At 27.0% G+C, this 18,096-nt stretch overlaps 1 protein-coding gene and 1 long non-coding RNA gene across 3 annotated transcripts; one reads left to right on the top strand and one right to left on the bottom strand.

Annotated features, from left to right (window-relative positions):
* Positions 1-84: 84 nt before the first annotated feature.
* LOC123265838 (zinc finger protein 454-like) lies at positions 85-12,243 on the top strand. 2 transcript variants are annotated; one of them, XM_044729763.1, is made up of 10 exons: positions 108-407; positions 1,679-1,811; positions 3,711-3,900; positions 5,549-5,769; positions 7,270-7,451; positions 7,545-7,701; positions 9,176-9,324; positions 9,400-9,759; positions 9,797-9,820; positions 9,866-9,905. In XM_044729763.1, the coding sequence occupies exons 1-8, from the start codon at positions 348-350 to the stop codon at positions 9,745-9,747; spliced, it is 1,440 nt and encodes a 479-aa protein (XP_044585698.1). In that variant the 5' UTR covers positions 108-347; the 3' UTR covers positions 9,748-9,759; positions 9,797-9,820; positions 9,866-9,905. The 2 variants fall into 2 exon arrangements, with proteins under 2 accessions (XP_044585699.1, XP_044585698.1); XM_044729764.1 differs by lacking the exons at positions 3,711-3,900; positions 5,549-5,769; positions 7,270-7,451; ... (3 more) ...; positions 9,797-9,820; positions 9,866-9,905 and adding an exon at positions 11,196-12,243 and having other exon boundaries at positions 85-407.
* LOC123265841 lies at positions 11,806-16,143 on the bottom strand. The gene is made up of 3 exons (XR_006509680.1): positions 15,958-16,143; positions 12,035-12,211; positions 11,806-11,945 (listed from the first exon to the last, which is right to left on the bottom strand). It is a non-coding gene; the product is annotated as an uncharacterized LOC123265841 (long non-coding RNA).
* Positions 16,144-18,096: the final 1,953 nt, after the last annotated feature.

The following is an 18,096-nucleotide window of genomic DNA, read 5'->3' on the forward strand; positions in this document are numbered from 1 at the left end:
ATTTTCTAAAATTCAGATTAAATAAAATAAATTAATATTATTATTTTTTATTAATAATTACATTTTTTAACTGTTTAAATTTTGTGCAAAGCATAAATAAAAAATAAATTTCTACTTATTTGTCAGTGAATAAAAAAATTTTAAGCGACTATCGATAAAGTTAAGTTCTGTGCTACAGTGCGATTATCGTGACAGGTTTTTGTTTATATATCCCCAATTTTAATCAACTTGAGCTGGGGATTATTTTATTATTTTATAATAATTATTGCAAGTTGTAATTATAAAAAAAATAAAATAAGTTTATTTAAAAATCTTAAAATAAAGTTGACAATTAAAATTATCAAACAATGGATGTCAACAACTTTTCGTTTGAAAAAGTAGAAATAAAGGTTGAAAATTATGATGAGGTAAGAAGGTTATGTTTTTTATTAAACTAAAATTAACCGAAAAATATTTTTTTTTTTTTATTAAATTAGGACTAAGAAATATTTTTTTTAAATTGCACTTATAATTTTTCAATTTTTTTACAAATGAAATTTTTTTTTTATTTTTTTCAATAAAAAATTCTAAAAATTTTATGAAAATTAATTTAGCATACACACGGAAAGAACAAGATGGCACCAGATATCATCCCAGACTATACCGAGTGAAAAAAAATGACATTAAAGTTAGCAGTCACTTAACAATTTTTTAATTTTATTTATCAAAAAAATTTGTTTCAAAAAATTATTTCTAAAAAATTTCATTTTTTATTTTTTAAATATCTACATGTCAATTTTTTTTTTGCCATAATTTATTTGTTATAAAATTTTTAAAATTATTAAATATATGCTAAATTAATTTTCATGAAAAAAAATATGAGAATTAATTTAGCAGATATTTAATAATTTTTTTAACAAATAAATTGTGGCAAAAAAAATTGACGTAAAAATTTTTAAAAATTATATATGCAATTTTTTAAAATAATTTTTCAAAAAAGATTTATTTGTTAAATAAAATTAAAAAATTATCAAGTGACTGCTAACTTTAATGTGACAAAAAAAATTTCAGATAGTAGCTAGTATAATCCAGATTACAATGAGTACAATCCAGATATCACGCAGTATAATCTGGATTTTTCTAGTTACTATCTGAAATTTATTTTCATCACATATATCACTGAGTATAATCTGGGATGATATCCAGTGCCATCTTGTTCTTTCCGAGTATTTAATAACTTTTAAAGTTTTATAGCAAATAAATTATGGCAAAAAAAAAATTAGAAAAAAAAATTGACATGTAGAAATTAAAAAAAAATAAAAAATGCAATTTTTTAAAATAATTTTATGAGATCAAAGTTAGCAGTCATTCAACAATTTTTAAATTTTATTTGCTAAAAAAATTTGTTCCAAAAATTTGCATTTTTTATTTTTTAAAATTTCTACATGTCAATTTTTTTGAAAATTTTTTTTTGTCATAATTTATTTGCTATTAAATTTTTAAAATTATTAAATATATGCTAAATTAATTTCCATAATAATTTTTTGGAAAAAAATTTTTTTGATAAATAAAATTAAAAAATTGTTAAGTGACTGCTAACTTCAATGCCATAAAAATTTTTAAATATCTAGTAACTTAATTTTCATATATTTTTAATATAAATTTTATTTATTTTATAATTAAATTTATACATTTTTAGGATCCACTGGATAATGATACAGCTGATGGTTATGAATGTCAAAAAATTGAAGAGTCCTCAATTGATGTTGATAAAGTTAAAATAGAGCCAGTATATTTAACCATTCCTCACGAAAATATTTATGTTGAGCCTGGTGTGTATTATTATTTATTCAAAATTTTATTTATAATTATTAGCTGACCCTTGTCATTATTTTGATAAAATATCTTATAGTTTAATTAATTACATTGTCAATGTTAATGATACTAAAATTTAGAGACATAATTTCTAGAAATTTTTTTGCAGATAAATTATATTAAGAATTTATATATAAAATTTCTTTAGAAACTTTTGAAAAGTCTAAATGCAATTTTTTAAAAATAATTTTCTTAATCTAGTTTATTATTCAAGAAAATTTCAATATTAAAAAAATTTTAATACCAAGTATTTATTAAAAAATTAATATATTGAATATTAAAAAAATATAATCGGTGGATTAATTAGTGTGTGTACATTTATATTTTGTGCTATGTAACAATATTATAACCGTAATAATTATTTCAATTACAAGGTATGTAAAAATGGCATAATAAATTTAATTAACATGACTTGATCGGTAATCGGAAAAAATAGACCCGAAAAAAAATTTTTAAATTATGAAAAATTCATATTAGTTCATTAAAATTATTATAAAATAATAATAATAATAATTTAATAAATCTGAACTAATTTCGAGTTAATTTAGAGTTTTTAATATAGTTTAATATATTTTATTAGTTTATAATAATTTAATAATTAATTAATTTAATAATTTAATTAATTAATTAAATTTAATAATTAATTTAGAATAATTTAGTATAGAACTAAATTTGAGTAGCAATGGAATTGGGCAAGATACTTGGAGAAGCACTTTGTAAAGAATTGGACAATTATCGACCAATACACTTGATCAAGATTCTTCATCCAGACTGGCGGCAGACTTGGGACAGTCTGTGCCCAGAATTTAACCAGATTCTTGGCCCAGAGTCCTAACATAGACTTACACAAGAAACGCACAAAACGATGAGCGCTTACCTATTTCCCTCCTTTCCACTTGAATGTGAAAAGTATAGTATTGCAGTGGTTTTCATTTATAGTCTAGTCAACAAGTTTAAAAAATTAATTTAGTTTGCTGCGATATGTAAAAAGTTGAATTATCGCAAGAAATAGTAAAATACTTTTTAAGGAAGTACGAGCGCTAGGCAGGGTGGGGATAGGTATCCACTCTAGCGCGGTAAGGGGAAAGCAGTAACCATATGATTTTTCTCAATATATAGATATACATTTAACATTGGCTAATGGCGGGATTTATTTTTCTTTTAATTAATACACTTTAATTAGTCGGGCAAGTGTTAATTTTTTTGAATTAAATTTATCACTAATATATTTACTTTCATCCATAAGTTTTTTAAAAATATTCACCGACAGTTTTACGAGAAAAATACAGAAATGTATCAATGTTAGGAGGTTACCCCATAAGACCAATGTTAAATTGCTCAACTTTAAAGTTAATTATTTATTTAAATAATCGGGCAATCTCCTTCAAATTTTCAGAATTTGTTAAGACATATTTAAACTTCATATTAAAAAAAAATCAAGCCTTTTATCAAAAGTTGTCTTGGTGCTCGTACTTCCTTAATAGAATGAGAATCTCTACTCTATAGGATAATCCCAAACTTTAGCAATAGATAGCCCCAGATTGCTGGTCAAATTCTTGACAAATTCTGATTACAGTCTGGCTCAAGTCTCGGCTAATAATCTTGCTCACGAATCTGGACCAATTCTTGTACAATTTTTGATCTAAAATTTTTCTAAAGTATCTTGATCCATGCTGGTACAAGGCTTTTACCAAATTGCTACTAGGGTATGAATTTTTCATTTTATCCAGGTCTATTTTTTCCGGAATTCGACTTGATCGACTTCAGTATCTAAATAACAGCAAAATTATAATACTAATTTAAATGTATTAACTGTTTATCGACATTAGATTCTAATTCTGTTAACTATCTACCAGATCGCCAGGATTTGAGGTCATATTTGAATCAAAGCTTCAAAGGTCTATTGATTCTTAATTACTACAAGCTTCACAACAATCTCACTGACACTTTAAGCAATTATTTGGCGGAAATTGCTGTTGGCCGGGTAATTCATAATATTCTTAAGCGACAAAAAATCACCACAGAAAATCCTTTGAAAAAATTAATGTAAGAAAAATTTTTTAAATATAATACAGTGAAACCTGGCTAAGAGAGAGTGAACTCTCTTAATTCTCTTAAACAGGGACCGTGATTTTTTTTTTCTCTTAAGGAAGTTCGTGCGAATCTAATGTAAAAAATAATTTCCAACTCTGAGCTTTGAAATTAAGTATACGTATAAATAAATACGTAATTTATTTAATCCCAAAATTTAAAAAAGATTCACCGTTTAGTTACTTAGATATTAAATTTTTAAAATCACATATTTTATCTCCTTATACACGGGCTCTTATGGCGGACAAACGTTTTGTCGAGACTTTAATTATTTATTTCAATATTAACCTCCCAACTTTAACGTATAAAAAACTATACACAAGAAACTTGGATTATTGCAAAATATATAAACAATTTAATAATAATACATTACCGATATAATTTTTGAAATATTTAAAGTCAAATTTTATGTTAGTAACTTGTTTATCGTCAGCCATTTATTCAAATAAAGATTTGTTTAAGTTATTTTAAATTAAAATAAAGAATTTTGACGAATATTGGGAAAACTAAAATTAAAAAAAAATTTTAACATTATTTTGACTCATTAGTTACGCTCGAACTTCCTTAAAGAGTTTTCTCACTAATTCGAGTCAAATAATCTAGAATTTTATTTAAAGAAATCTGTTAATTTTTTTTGCATTTTTGATTTTATATTTTGTGTAAATTTTTTAAAATTATAAATTTTATCAAATATAGTCCTATCAACAACTGCTGAATATTCAAAAAATTTGTGGAGCGTCTCCAAAGCCTTTAAAGTTTCTTCCGTTGCAAATTAGTATATTACACCCCTTGGGAAGGAAAATAAGAAAAGCCTCAGATCACATGTAATTGTTGGCCGAGGCGAAGCCGAGGTCAATAAACATGTGATCTGAGGTTTTCTTTTTTACTTCCCAAGGGCTGTATAATATTTTTTTGTCCGAGGAAGGAGGAAAGCGGCAACTTTGTTTAGCGCAGTGAGACCAAAGTTGCCACTTTCCGCCCAGAGGGCAAAAATAGTATATTACACACCTAGGGAAGTAAAGTAAGAAATGTCTCAGATCACATGTTTGTCAACCTCGGCTTCGCCTCGGCCGACAATTACATGTGATCTGAGACATTTCTTACTTTACTTCCCTAGGTGTGTAATATACTATTCTCATCTCCGGGCGGAAAGCGTCAATTTTCCTCCCGCTGCGCTAAACGAAAATGCCGCTTTCCGCCTCCGTCGAGGAGAAAAATAGTATACACACCACGGGCAGTAAATAAGAAAGCCTCAGATCACATGTTTATTGACCTCGGCTTCGCCTCGGACAACAATTACATGTGATTTGAGACATTTCTTATTTTACTGCCCTAGATGTGTAATATACTATTTCAACTGTAGTTAGCATTAAGAATTAGCTAATTTAGTTGATTATAAATTCTACGAACTATAAAGAAAACAAAAACACACGTAGTTCCTGAAAAATAAAGAATGAGTCATACATTGCCAGTATTAAATTGTCGCTTATAGAGGTACAGGCAAGAAAGGCTCTCAGTTATTTCTTACCCAGATTTGACTGTATTACAACAGATTCAATTAATTGCTTTATATGCATATTTAATGTATAATTTCTGCTTACAGAGTTCCAACAGTTATACTTAAAAACCTTGCCACAGAAATAAGTCTATTGTTTAATGAAAAATCTGGAATTTATTACACTCCTGGGCTAACAGATGGCACAAAAAAAATTAACGCAGGTGGCAAATTGCAAAGCCAATTAAACTATGCTCGAAGATTATTAATTGACTCAGGCTTACTAGTTATCTCTAATCGCCGCAGCTCAGTTTTGACTGATAGTACTGGTAAGTGTAACCGATTTATGAGTTTTGCACGCCTCATAGCGCGAAGCGCGTGAGGTTGTGCTTTATACTCGACTCGTCAAGGTCAAGCAATTTTGTGATCTTTAAATGCCTCTATCACAACCATATTACACTTATACAATAATATAAGTAGATGTACACGAAGAAAACACTTAAATTAAACCATCTTTTACTTTCTAAAATCATTTCATGTAGCTATTTTGAAAAAAAAAAAAAACGTTTTGAAAAAAATTTTACGTGGACGTCCGGATGTCACCCCATTTTGGATGTACTAATGATTACTCCCGAACAAATTGATATTTCAAGACCGGACCTTTTTTATTAGTTTACGAATGCGATGAACTGGGTCCGTATTTCATATCAGTAGCCTAGTTTACGTATTTTTTTTTCAAATTGAATTTTTATTAAAATTTATTACGATATAACCGTACAAAGACAAACGAATTTTTCTTATTTGTCACGTGAAAACTATGGCGCCACTTGATAAAGCTAGATTTTTTTAGACTGCGTGCGCATATAACAAGAAATAAATAATAGTTTAAAAAAACTAAAAACACGCTTTTTATAGAAAACCAAACTAAAAAATAGAAAATAAATTTAAATTAAGAATAGTGTTAAAAATTTCAATAAATATAAATTAATAATAGTGTAAATAAAAAAAATGTATTTTATTTTAAAAAAAGCGTGAGGTGCATGGTGTCAATAGTTATAAATATTTTATTGACAGATATGAGTAGAGTGATTATCATTTTGATAATATCTTAAAAAGCACCCACGCTTTTTTTAAAATAAAATACATTTTTTTTATTTACACTATTATTAATTTATATTTATTGAAATTTTTAACACTATTCTTAATTTAAAGTTATTTTCTATTTTTAGTTTGGTTTTCTATAAAAGCGTGTTTTTAGTTTTTAAACTATTATTTATTTTTACTTTTAGTTTGGTTTATTTATAAAAGCGTGATTTTTTAGTTTTTTTAAACTATTATTTGTTGATTATCAAAAATATTCAGGCGCGCAAATTACCCACGGAGAGTTACATACTGACATACTGACATACTGACATACAAGTGAAGCTAATAAAAAAAATAATTATTTATAAATATTATAAATACGGGGAATCAGAGTTCGATTTCGGAGAGCGAGCCTGAGAAACGGCTACCAGAACCAAGGAAGGCCGCAGGCGCGCAGATTACCCACGGAGAGTTACTGACATACTGACAAACTGACAAACAAACAAACTGACATACAAGTGAAGCTAATATAAAGCGTGTAAAAAGGGCGCTGATATTTAAAAAAAAAAAAAATACTCTGTAAGAAATTACTTAATTATAATTTTCTTTTCTTTTATCAGTTATACAATTTATTTTTTCTTAAAAAATGAATGAGCGTTATGAGGCGTGCACTTTTGGATTTTCCAAACTTTTTAAAATTTTTTTCCATTTTATAAATAGCATAATGACGTAATAACATTATTTAGATTCAGCTTCATCCTCAAGTTTATTAAATTTACTGAAAAAGGAATCTGAAGATTTGGAACAAATTGAGAAAGCTTGGATTGACGCGTTTGCAGCTCGAAGACAAATGGTAGCAGATAGTTCTGATAAATTAGTTGAATTTAATTTATATCCTTGTTTATCAGGTGACAAAGCAACTCATTTTGTAAGCATTTGTTTAAATAATTACATTAACATTTTATTTTGAATAAAATTTCACAAAAAAAGTATTAAATTTTAATCAAAACTTTATTTTTAGATAACATTAGATTTTGAGAGAAAATTTGAAGGTGCTAAGTCATTAAAGACATCTTGGCCAGATCTTCGAGCAACATTTGAGGATTTTATTTTATCTAAAAGGATAGATGATGTTGATGCTGCAGCTCAGGTTGCTAATTTAGCCGAGTTAGTCGATGGTTGGTAACAATACTATACTTAATATTTTTTGGTGACCGTCTCTTTTTTCTCATGCAAAAATTTCTCGCGACAAAAATTTTTAGCAATAATTTCTTGTACAATATTTTCTTAAAGGCTTTACTTCTCATTGTCAAAATTTATTCGGTAAGGTAAAGTATCCAGTAGTTGAACAGGTTTCAAAGTTAAACATATTTGACCCTACTTTTAATATATAAAGATGTAATTATTAGTTCAAATTAGTGATTTTTATGAAAATATAAACAATTTTGAATTGATTAGCAAAATAACCCAGATAATTGATTATTTATATTTTGACAACGTTTTTAAAATAGACTATGAAGGAGTAGTAGTTGAACAATCAATTCTGACGAGCCACAATAGCTGAACACTCCAGGAGCAGTAGTTGAGCTAATAAAATATATGGCAATAGGCGCACCAAAAATTTTCAACGTTTTATTGAAATATCTAAAGAAATATAACATATTATTGAATAATATTAAAAATAATACTGTCAATATTTAATATGTTCATTTAAAAATGATAAATATTTGTATTTAATTTTTTAATTACATTTTTTATGAATGACAAAGCAAATTTTCAATTATAAATCAAAAAAACTCAATTCAAAACGTTCTATAATTTTTAACTTCACTAATTTTTAGTCATAAAACTTATTTAAATTGCAGTAATTAATACAAATGACAATGCTGATCACTAGTCTATAAACCTATTAGAGGTTATAGTGCTGTTAAAATTATACGGCCCCAGCCTGTTCAAGTTATGGGTACCGCTTTGAAAATTTCGAGGTATAGTTGAACACTAAAATTTAATATGAAAATTCTAGTTTATGTCTTTGCAAAAAATATATGTTCTTTAGAAAAGACTATTTCATTGGATCGTAAAATTTTTTTTACTTAAAATGATATACTGTTTTTTTGATTGTTCGGTTACGAATTAGTACCTTTTTTATGAAAAAAATAGCATTTATCGGCGATTCTCTTTATGTCAACTTTTAAGTTAATAAAAATATAATTGTTTTGATTTATAATTGAAAAAACTTACAGAAATCAATTACAGTGTCATTTAATAATTATAATATGCTTATATTACTCATAATAAATTTACGGATTTTGTATTATAACAATTCGAAAAGTCTGTTCAAGTACTGGTCCCATTTTTATAAGTGTTCAAGTACTGGGTACTTTACCTTATTATTTTCTTATATAAAAATTAATTTAAATATTTATAGCTTATATGTTGGCCTATTTTTAAAAACACACACCAAAACCATATTAATATTGAAGATATGTAAGCATTTTTATAAATGATGATTAATTTTCATCAAATTAATTTATGTTGCGATAAATTTTGTTTTGAGAAATTTTGACGTGGGTAATTTTCACGGATTAATAAAGGCGGGGAGCCAAATTTTTTTATTCAACGCAATAGTTATATTTTTTTAATATATTTTAGCTGATAAAGATGCTGTTATAATTTCACTATTACCTCTGGCTATTAAATCGTCAGTATCCAGTACTGCTAAACGGAGAAAAGTAGAAAATAATCCTGTAGTTGATGGAAAATTAACAGAATTAAAAAATTCTTATATTCTGACTGTTGAAGTAAGACTTTTAAAATTACTAATTTTATTTTTAAGATTTATGTTATAATTTACTAAAATTTTTCTATTTTTCCAGAAATCTGAAGAGCTGGAAGACAAGATTAAAACTCGGTGGCAGACATTTATTACCAATAAAGAAGCGTTTTACCCATTTATGGTTTTTGTCGGACCTGTCTGCAAACCTGTCGACTTTTATGTTGTTATTGGTAACACAAAATTGAAGGTTTATACAGCTCTTGAAGCTTTAGATGTGACTTTTAAAATATTTCTTACAACATCATGTCCATTTCCAAAATTTGCGGGTCTCACATACATACTTTTAAAGAAAGTTGTTTATCAAATAACTTCGCCGACAAAATCATCGATCCAGTTGGAAAGAGCTCTATCATTTTTTGAAAAAAAATTAAATACTACGTTTAATTAGTATAATAAAATAATATATAAGAACAATATTTATTATTATAAAAAGATTATCATCAAGTATTTGCTCAGAGCTTGAAAAGACAAGATGTTTTATACATTGCCAAAATGTTTAATTTATCCGATTTGCCTCGCAGCAGATTTCATGACATCATCATCAGTTTTTAAGCTTTATTATTACTATTATTTTTATAATTATTATTATAATTAGAATTAGAATGTTATTATTATTATGATTGTTCTTAAAATAATTATTTGTATTTTTAAATATAATTAAAAAAAAAATATTAATTTGTTTTAAACAATTCATTTTATAACCTGTCTCTATTGGTTTAGAAATTTAAATTGCAATTGTTTATACTTCAATTCTTAGCCCAACATTTTTAAGTTAAACGAGTCTAAAAAAGTAAAAAAAAATTTTTTAAACCCTAAATTTTTTTAGGCTTCAAAATATAGGCTTAAATATCTAAAATACATAGTAGATATGATAAAGCTAAGTGCGCAGGCGCTAAAAGAAAAAAAAATAGGGAATATATCACTGAGTATAATCAAAGATTATACTGATTATAATCCAAAATTATACTGATTACTAGGAATTCAAATTGCGCGCATACGCGCGCGCTTTAATCTTAACCAATAGGGAATCAGTAACCATTCTTTCGAGATTTTCGATATTAAACTAACTTCAGTTCAATCATCAATTTTATATAATAGGATAATCTTGGATTATACTGAGTATAATCCAAGATTATACTGAGTATAATCCAAGATTATACTGAATATAATCCAAGATATCACTGAATATAATTCAAGATTATGCTGATTATAATCCACAATTATACTAATTGCTAGAAATTCAAATTGCGCGCATACGCGCACGCTTTAATCTTAACCAATAGGGAATCAATAACCATTCTTTCGAGATTTTCGATACTAAACTAACTTCAGTTCAATCATCAATTTTATATTATAGGATAATCTTGGATTATACTGAGTATAATCCAAGATTATACTGAATATAATCCAAGATTATACTGAATATAATCCAAGATATCACTGAATATAATTCAAGATTATGCTGATTATAATCCAAAATTATACTGATTACTAGGAATTCAAATTGCGCGCATACGCGCGCGCTTCAATCCTAGCCAATAAGGAATCAGTAACCATTCTTTCGAGATTTTCGATACTAAACTAACTTCAGTTCAATCATCAATTTTATATTATAGGATAATCCAAAATTATACTGAGTATAATCCAAGATAATACTGATTATAATCCAAGATTATACTGATTATAGTCCAAGATTACACTGAGTATAATCCAGATATCACTCATTATAATCTAGAATGTTATCCAGTGTAATCTTGTTCTTTCCTTGCACCGACATAATTCTGAAGCTGTAAAAAACAATAACGTAAATTAACAAAACTATTTATTTCTTTCTAGAGTTTATAAAAGTAGAAGTAGAAAATCTGGATAAGCCTGAAACTTCTTCTTCTTTAATTAACGGATATAAAATCAAAGAAGAAACACCTACCATTGAGTGTGACAATTTATCTTCCTATTTATTCAAATGCGACTTGTGCAGGAAAGAATTTATCAAGAAGAGTACCCTAAGGTACCACATGCGTTTGCACATTGAAGAAAAGCCCTACAGTTCTTCTGAATATCCTGCAAATAAAAGTAAGAACAAACCTCCGATAATCCAAAAGCGCGCAAAGCCGTACGCTTGCAGTGAATGTCCATCAAGATTTCGAGCGAAGAGAACTTTGGACGCTCACATCTTACTGCATACCGGCGAGAGACCTTATCTTTGCACACTCTGCCCTGCGACATTCCGCGTGCCACACAATTTGAAACATCACATGAAATCTCACTGTAAAGACAAGCGTTTCAGTTGCAGCGTTTGCTCCAAGACTTTTCGGGAACAGTCTCTTGTAACAGATCACATGAAAATTCATTCTGAAGAAGATAAATCAATTTCTTATGAGATATGTTCTTGCAAAACCTCTCATACAGACAATAAGCCGATAGCTTGTGAGCTTTGTCCGTATAAATTCCGGACCAATGGTGACTTGAAGTACCACATGCGGATCCACACAGGCGAGAAACCCTTTCAATGTGATGAATGCTCTGCAAAATTTTGCAGAAAGTCGCAATTAGCAGAACACAAACGGACGCACTCTGGAGAAAAACCTTTTCAATGCAAAACTTGTTCTTTTAAATGTGCTAGAAAATCTCAGCTTAATTATCACGTGAAAAATTATCATAAAAAAGAATCTTACTCTTGTAAAGATTGTCCTTCTAAATTCGATGATGTAGTTGCTCTTAAAATCCACGCTGGGCATCATAAGAAAGTCCAAGTTGAGGTTTTTCAGTGTGGTATTTGTTCTAAGACTTATGTTGCTAAAAATAATTACACGCGACATATTAAATCTCATGCTCTTAAATAAAAATTTTGTCTGAAAAAATTTAAAATAAATTACAAACATTTAAACATTAATATTATTTAAATTAATGAGAATAATACTCACAATAATTTAAGGATTTTATTTTCACAAGAGCTTCTTATCAATTATTATTTATTATTGTTATAATATATTTGAATGAAATTGAAGTTCTACAAATAAATTGCTGCTGAAAAAATTAAAAAAAAAAATTACATCAGTAATTTTTTGAAACTTACAATTGGAATTTTTTGTAATAATTTATAATTTATTTGATATTAATATTGAAAGATATCTGATCATTTTTAGAATTATTTTAACAAATTATAGTAATAAAAATTTATTTAAAAAATTTAAAAAATTATTATTATAATTTTTTGAAAATAATTTTCTAGATATCTAGATTATTTTTAACTTAAAGAAAAATCTGACAATTTTTAGGAATTTTTTTATTGAAAAATTTTGAACAAAAAAAAATCCATATGTAGAAAATTCAAAAAACAATGCATCCAATTTTTTATATTTTTTTAGTTTTAATTTAATTACTAAAAGAAATATAAAAAATTTTTAAATGTCTGCTAATTTTAATAATACTAAAGTTAGTCGACGTTTTTAATTTTTTTTCATTTCTTAAATTATAACTAAAAAATAATTTTTTAAAATTGCACTTATAGCTTTTCAATATTTTATCATATTAAAGTTAGCCGACATTCAACAATTTTTGATTTTTTTTATTAATTAAATTGAGACTAAAACAACATTTTAAAAAAATTGTACGTGTTAAGTGTTTTCTCCGTGTACATCTACTTATATTATTGTATAAGTGTATTATGGTTGTGATAGAGACATTTAAAGATCACAAAATTGCTTGACCTTGACGAGTCAAGTATAAAGCACAACCTCACGCGCTTCGCGCTATGAGGCGTGCAAAAATCCAAGTAACCGATATGGGGGTTGCAGTCAACTAGTCAGATTGACAACATTCCGAATTAATAAATTTCTAGAACTTAGAAAGTAAATATAAAATATAATTTAAAATAATTAATTTTACAAATTTTAAAATTTCGAAAAATATAAACTTGAATAATGAAAAAACTAAAATTATATTAATAGAATCTTTCAAAGTCACAAAGTCTCAATAAATTAAAAAACATAATAACGAAAATTTTTACGCCAGAATGAATGAACAGAGGAACACTCATTTAGCCGAAAAATGTAAATATATAGTTATTTGGATGAGTAATTTTCGGCCGAATCATTATTCGTATGGATGAGTATTCGGATGAATATACGTCGGAACGAACTTTTTTCGAAATTAAATCAATTTTAACTCTTGAGGAATATAAGATTTATGTTTACCTATATTCGATAGCTCGGTATTTTATAATTTGCAAAATTGTTTTTCGGCTGGTATTATATTTAAGTTAATGTATTTTATAAACTTTGAATGTAGCGGAATTTTTAATTTTCTAAAATTTTGATAATTCGGAATGCTGTCGATCTGACTGGTTGACCGCAACCCCGATATGGTTGTATATGATTTTCGGAAATTAAAAAAAATTTTTTTATAAATTTAAAAATTAAGAAAAAAATTTTGGAACGTACTTGGTGTGCGTCATTGTGTATTTCAATTTTTTTAAAGTCCTAGTAAATAGATTTTACGAATTTCATTAAAAGTAAAATATTTTGCAACCGCGCACACTAAATACGTTCCAAATTTTTTTTTTTTTAATTTTTAAATTTGTAACAAAATTTTTTTTAATTTCCGAAAATCATAAGTAATCATATCGGTTACTTGGATTTTTAAATTTTTTTATTTTATATATTTTTGTAAAGAAAAAAACAAATTTTTTTTTCTTAAGTCTTATGAACGTGGATTTGGCGCGATTTTTTTACAGTGAAACTATTTTTGTTCGGATTATAAGATTAGCATGCATCCTTATATTATTTAGTCTCTGGCCGTCCGCTTTTTACATAAGGAAAAATTAAAGTTTGGAAAATCCAAAAGTGCACGACTCATAATGCTCATTTAATTATGAAATATAAAAAAAATAAAAAACTTAAGTCGTTCAAAATTAATTGCCGAAAAAACAGCTGTAGTAGGAAGGTACTGCACAAGCGCCCCTGGCGGAATAAATGTACATAATATCTATAGATACATCACCATCCATATGTTAATTTTCTATGGATATAAATAGATGTACAGTCTTGTAGTTTTCGTTTTTTATTAATTGTAATTAAACGACACTGAATTAATTAGCCATTTGCATTCAGTGACCTACAATTGTCGATTAGAATTTAAAAAAAAAACACATGAGTCGTGCAAAATAAAAAGAAAAAAAATAATTTTTTTTATAATTTAGATGAAAAATATGAAAATATATCATATAAGCAAACTATTCGTAACGTTGATTGGTCGAATATATCATAAGCATGAAAATATATGCAAACTTTGTAGTCAGGCGCGCGCTTGCGCGCGCAAATTTGAATTCTAGTTTAAAAAAAAACAGCTGTACTAAGAAAGTGATGCACAGGCGCCCCTGGTGGAATAAAATGTACATAATATCTATAGATATAGATATATCACCATCCATGTTAATTTTACATGGATATATATATAGATATACAGTCTTGTAGTTATCGTTTTTTATTAATTGCAATTAAACGACACTGAATTAATTAGCCATTTGCATTCAGTGACCTACAATTGTCGATTAGAATTTAAAAAAAAAACACATGAGCCGTGCAATATAAAAAGAAAAAAAATAATTTTTTTTATAATTTAGATGAAAAATATGATAATATATCATATAAGCAAACTATTCGTAACGTTGATTGGTCGAATATATCATAAGCATGAAAATATATGCAAACTTTGTAGTCAGGCGCGCGCTTGCGCGCGCAAATTTGAATTCTAGTTTAAAAAAAAACAACTGTACTAGGAAAGTGATGCACAGGCGCCCCTGGTGGAATAAAATGTACATAATATCTATAGATATAGATATATCACCATCCATGTTAATTTTACATGGATATATATAGATATACAGTCTTGTAGTTTTCGTTTTTTATTAATTGCAATTAAACGACACTGAATTAATTAATCATTCGCATTCAGTGACCTACAATCGTCCATTAGAATTAAACAAAAAAAAATTTAACTCAAATAATGGATTTTTTCACAAGTTACAGTGTTTTCGGGTTTCACACATGACGGACAGGAAAATTTTTTGACCTATTTTGGTGTTTTTTTCCAATTCTATTGCAGTAAATCAATTTTTAAAAAGTATGAAAATAATCTCCATTAAATTATCTCGACAATAGTATGCAAAATATCTTGATTCCGTGAACTAACAAGGCTATAATAATAAAAATAGCCGCCAAAATGAGGCGAAAAAAATTTTTCGATCATAAAGCACTCTCTGATGCTTCGCATCATGAGTCGTGCAAAAGTTAAAATCTAAAAATCTGGGTCGCTATAGTTTGTGCTGATTATTTTTAGTAATTTTAAATAGAAATTATGAAGATAATTGATAATAATCAAGTAATACGCGTAATAAAAAGCATGAACTACTATTATAAAATATCATATAAAAAAAAAATCAAAGTAAATTTGAAAAAAAATTTGTAACCTCAAAAAACCGTTCTGCTTACGGTATATATATAATAACACACTCGGTAGTCTGGCTTGAGAACGGAACTTGGCGCCAGACTCTATCGAGTCTGTTGATAAACTTAAAATAGTAATAACAATAACTCACTGTAAAGAAAGTCAGTCGATTTAGTAATTACGGTAATAAAGGCCTATAAGATAACAATGGCCAGTAATTAGGGAAGCATAGATACATGATTTCAGTCAACGGACTTTCGCCACGTAACCCCAAGTAAATACGTATAACATTTAAATATAGTTAATACTCATAAATACACAACATCGATACGCACTGAGGTATTCGCTCAGTGCGAAGCCATGGTGGGGGAAAAACTTATTTACCGTCAGCGCCATGAGTGGCTATATCCGATACTAAGGGGGGATATTTTTATGTTTCGAGTTAGCTAAATATACAAGCGAATTATTATTTAAAATTTATTTAAAAAGAAATACATAAAATGAGTCACAAAAGTTGTTGTGTTGTAAGTTGTAAGAATACAAGTAGAAAATTTATTTATTTATTTATTTATTTATTTATGATTTAATGCCAAGGCAATGGCCAAATGGCAAAGTATACATTTCAATTTTATTAAAGTACACGTAATGAGCAATAAAGATATAATTATATTGTTTTACAATTTCATTTAGAATATTTTTCTGACAGTGGTTTAATATTAAAAATTTGAAAAATGAAAACTTTAGTATGTAATATACTCAACAAATCTTTACAAGAATAATTTATGTAGATAGACGAAATAATTTAATTTGTATATATGATTAATTTGTTGTTTAAGACTGATAGCAGGTAGATTTCTTGATAGCAAACACAAAAGAAAATAGTTTTTTAGTAAGTAAGTTGATCCAAAAATTAAACTGAGCTAGGTAATTTGTGAGACGTTCATGGTTAGCCTTCTCGTTCCTTGTGAAGAAAAAATTCATAGGAACTGGTCTTGAAAGTATCAAGACTCAGTAAGTTAGTTATTTCAATTGGTAATTCCCTCCAAAGTCGGATAGCGGATACCACAAAAGAGTGTTCATAGACTAAGCTGGTGAAGTTTGGGATTTTGAAATTATTGTTATATTTGGCTTGTCAAATGTGCTTGTCATTTTTATAAATTTCCAACAGCAAGTTGGAAAATAAATCAAAGGAAAAAATAAAATTAAAAATGATAAATTTAATCAATAAAAAAGTTTTCCCAGCTTTATTATTGAATTTTAATATGTAAATTTTAGTTAGCAAACATAATCTATTTTTTTGTACTCAAAAACAATCAGCACTTTTAATTTGTAAAATTTTGAAACAATGAAAGATTTTGATAATTTCGTTGAATCAAAATTTATTTATAAAAAAAAAAATAATTAAATGTTTATTCAAGTTTTATTATAATTTTAATTTTAAAAAAAATTTTTTTCTATTTTCTTTTTATTTGATTTTAATCTGACGTTAACCAATCTTTATGTGTGCTAACTTCTATGCTACTTTTTATGATATTAAAGTTAGCTGTCACTTGACCATTTTTTAATTTTATTTAACAAAAAAATTTTTTTTTAAAAATTGCATTTTTAATTTATTAAATTTTCTAAATGTCCAATTTTTTTTCTCAATTTTTTATCCAGTAATTTATTTATTAAAAAAATTTTTAAAATTATTAAATATCTGCTAAATTAATTTTCATCTACTTTTTCGGTATTAACTATACTTACATTTTATTTTTTAGTGCACAAGAACACTTTACGGTAACAAATATTTATTATAAATACTCCCTTTAATTAATAAGGCATTCTTTTATTTATTATTTAATATTATTATTACTAACAGCCATTTAATACATAATAAAATATATTACAATAGCCCCTTGTAGTTCAAACGTACCGTGGCGCTGAAGTTGTGCACAGAGCGAATATTTTGTTACCGCGCTTACACCGTAGATTGTACAATGTACAGTCTACAGTGTAGTAAGGGAATTTTGAGTTGTGAGCTGACATCCAGCTAAGCATTTAGTGTAATATCCAATCCAATAGAGTAGAAAATCCGACATCCTACTCGATACAATTAATCATGGAGACTAGATAAGGAGCACGAACTCCATATATGCAAATAGGGCTACCAAAATAAGAGGGCGCTGGTGCTCTATATGTACCAAAGCGGTGGGGGAATTAGGCGGCAGTTTCAAATATAAATAATAATTCGAAACTATAAAGTAAAACATTCAGGTTGTTTAAATGTAAATAATTAAAATCAAACAAA

Source organism: Cotesia glomerata, linkage group LG5 (assembly GCF_020080835.1).
Source record: "Cotesia glomerata isolate CgM1 linkage group LG5, MPM_Cglom_v2.3, whole genome shotgun sequence".
Taxonomy (NCBI): Eukaryota; Metazoa; Arthropoda; class Insecta; order Hymenoptera; family Braconidae; genus Cotesia; species Cotesia glomerata.

Coding starts and splice junctions, on each gene's coding strand:
- LOC123265838 (XM_044729763.1), top strand. CDS start 348: ATGGATGTCAACAACTTTTCGTTTGAAAAAGTAGAAATAAAGGTTGAA. Junction 408..1,678: donor AGGTTGAAAATTATGATGAG/GTAAGAAGGTTA, acceptor ATACATTTTTAG/GATCCACTGGATAATGATAC. Junction 7,452..7,544: donor GTGACAAAGCAACTCATTTT/GTAAGCATTTGT, acceptor CTTTATTTTTAG/ATAACATTAGATTTTGAGAG.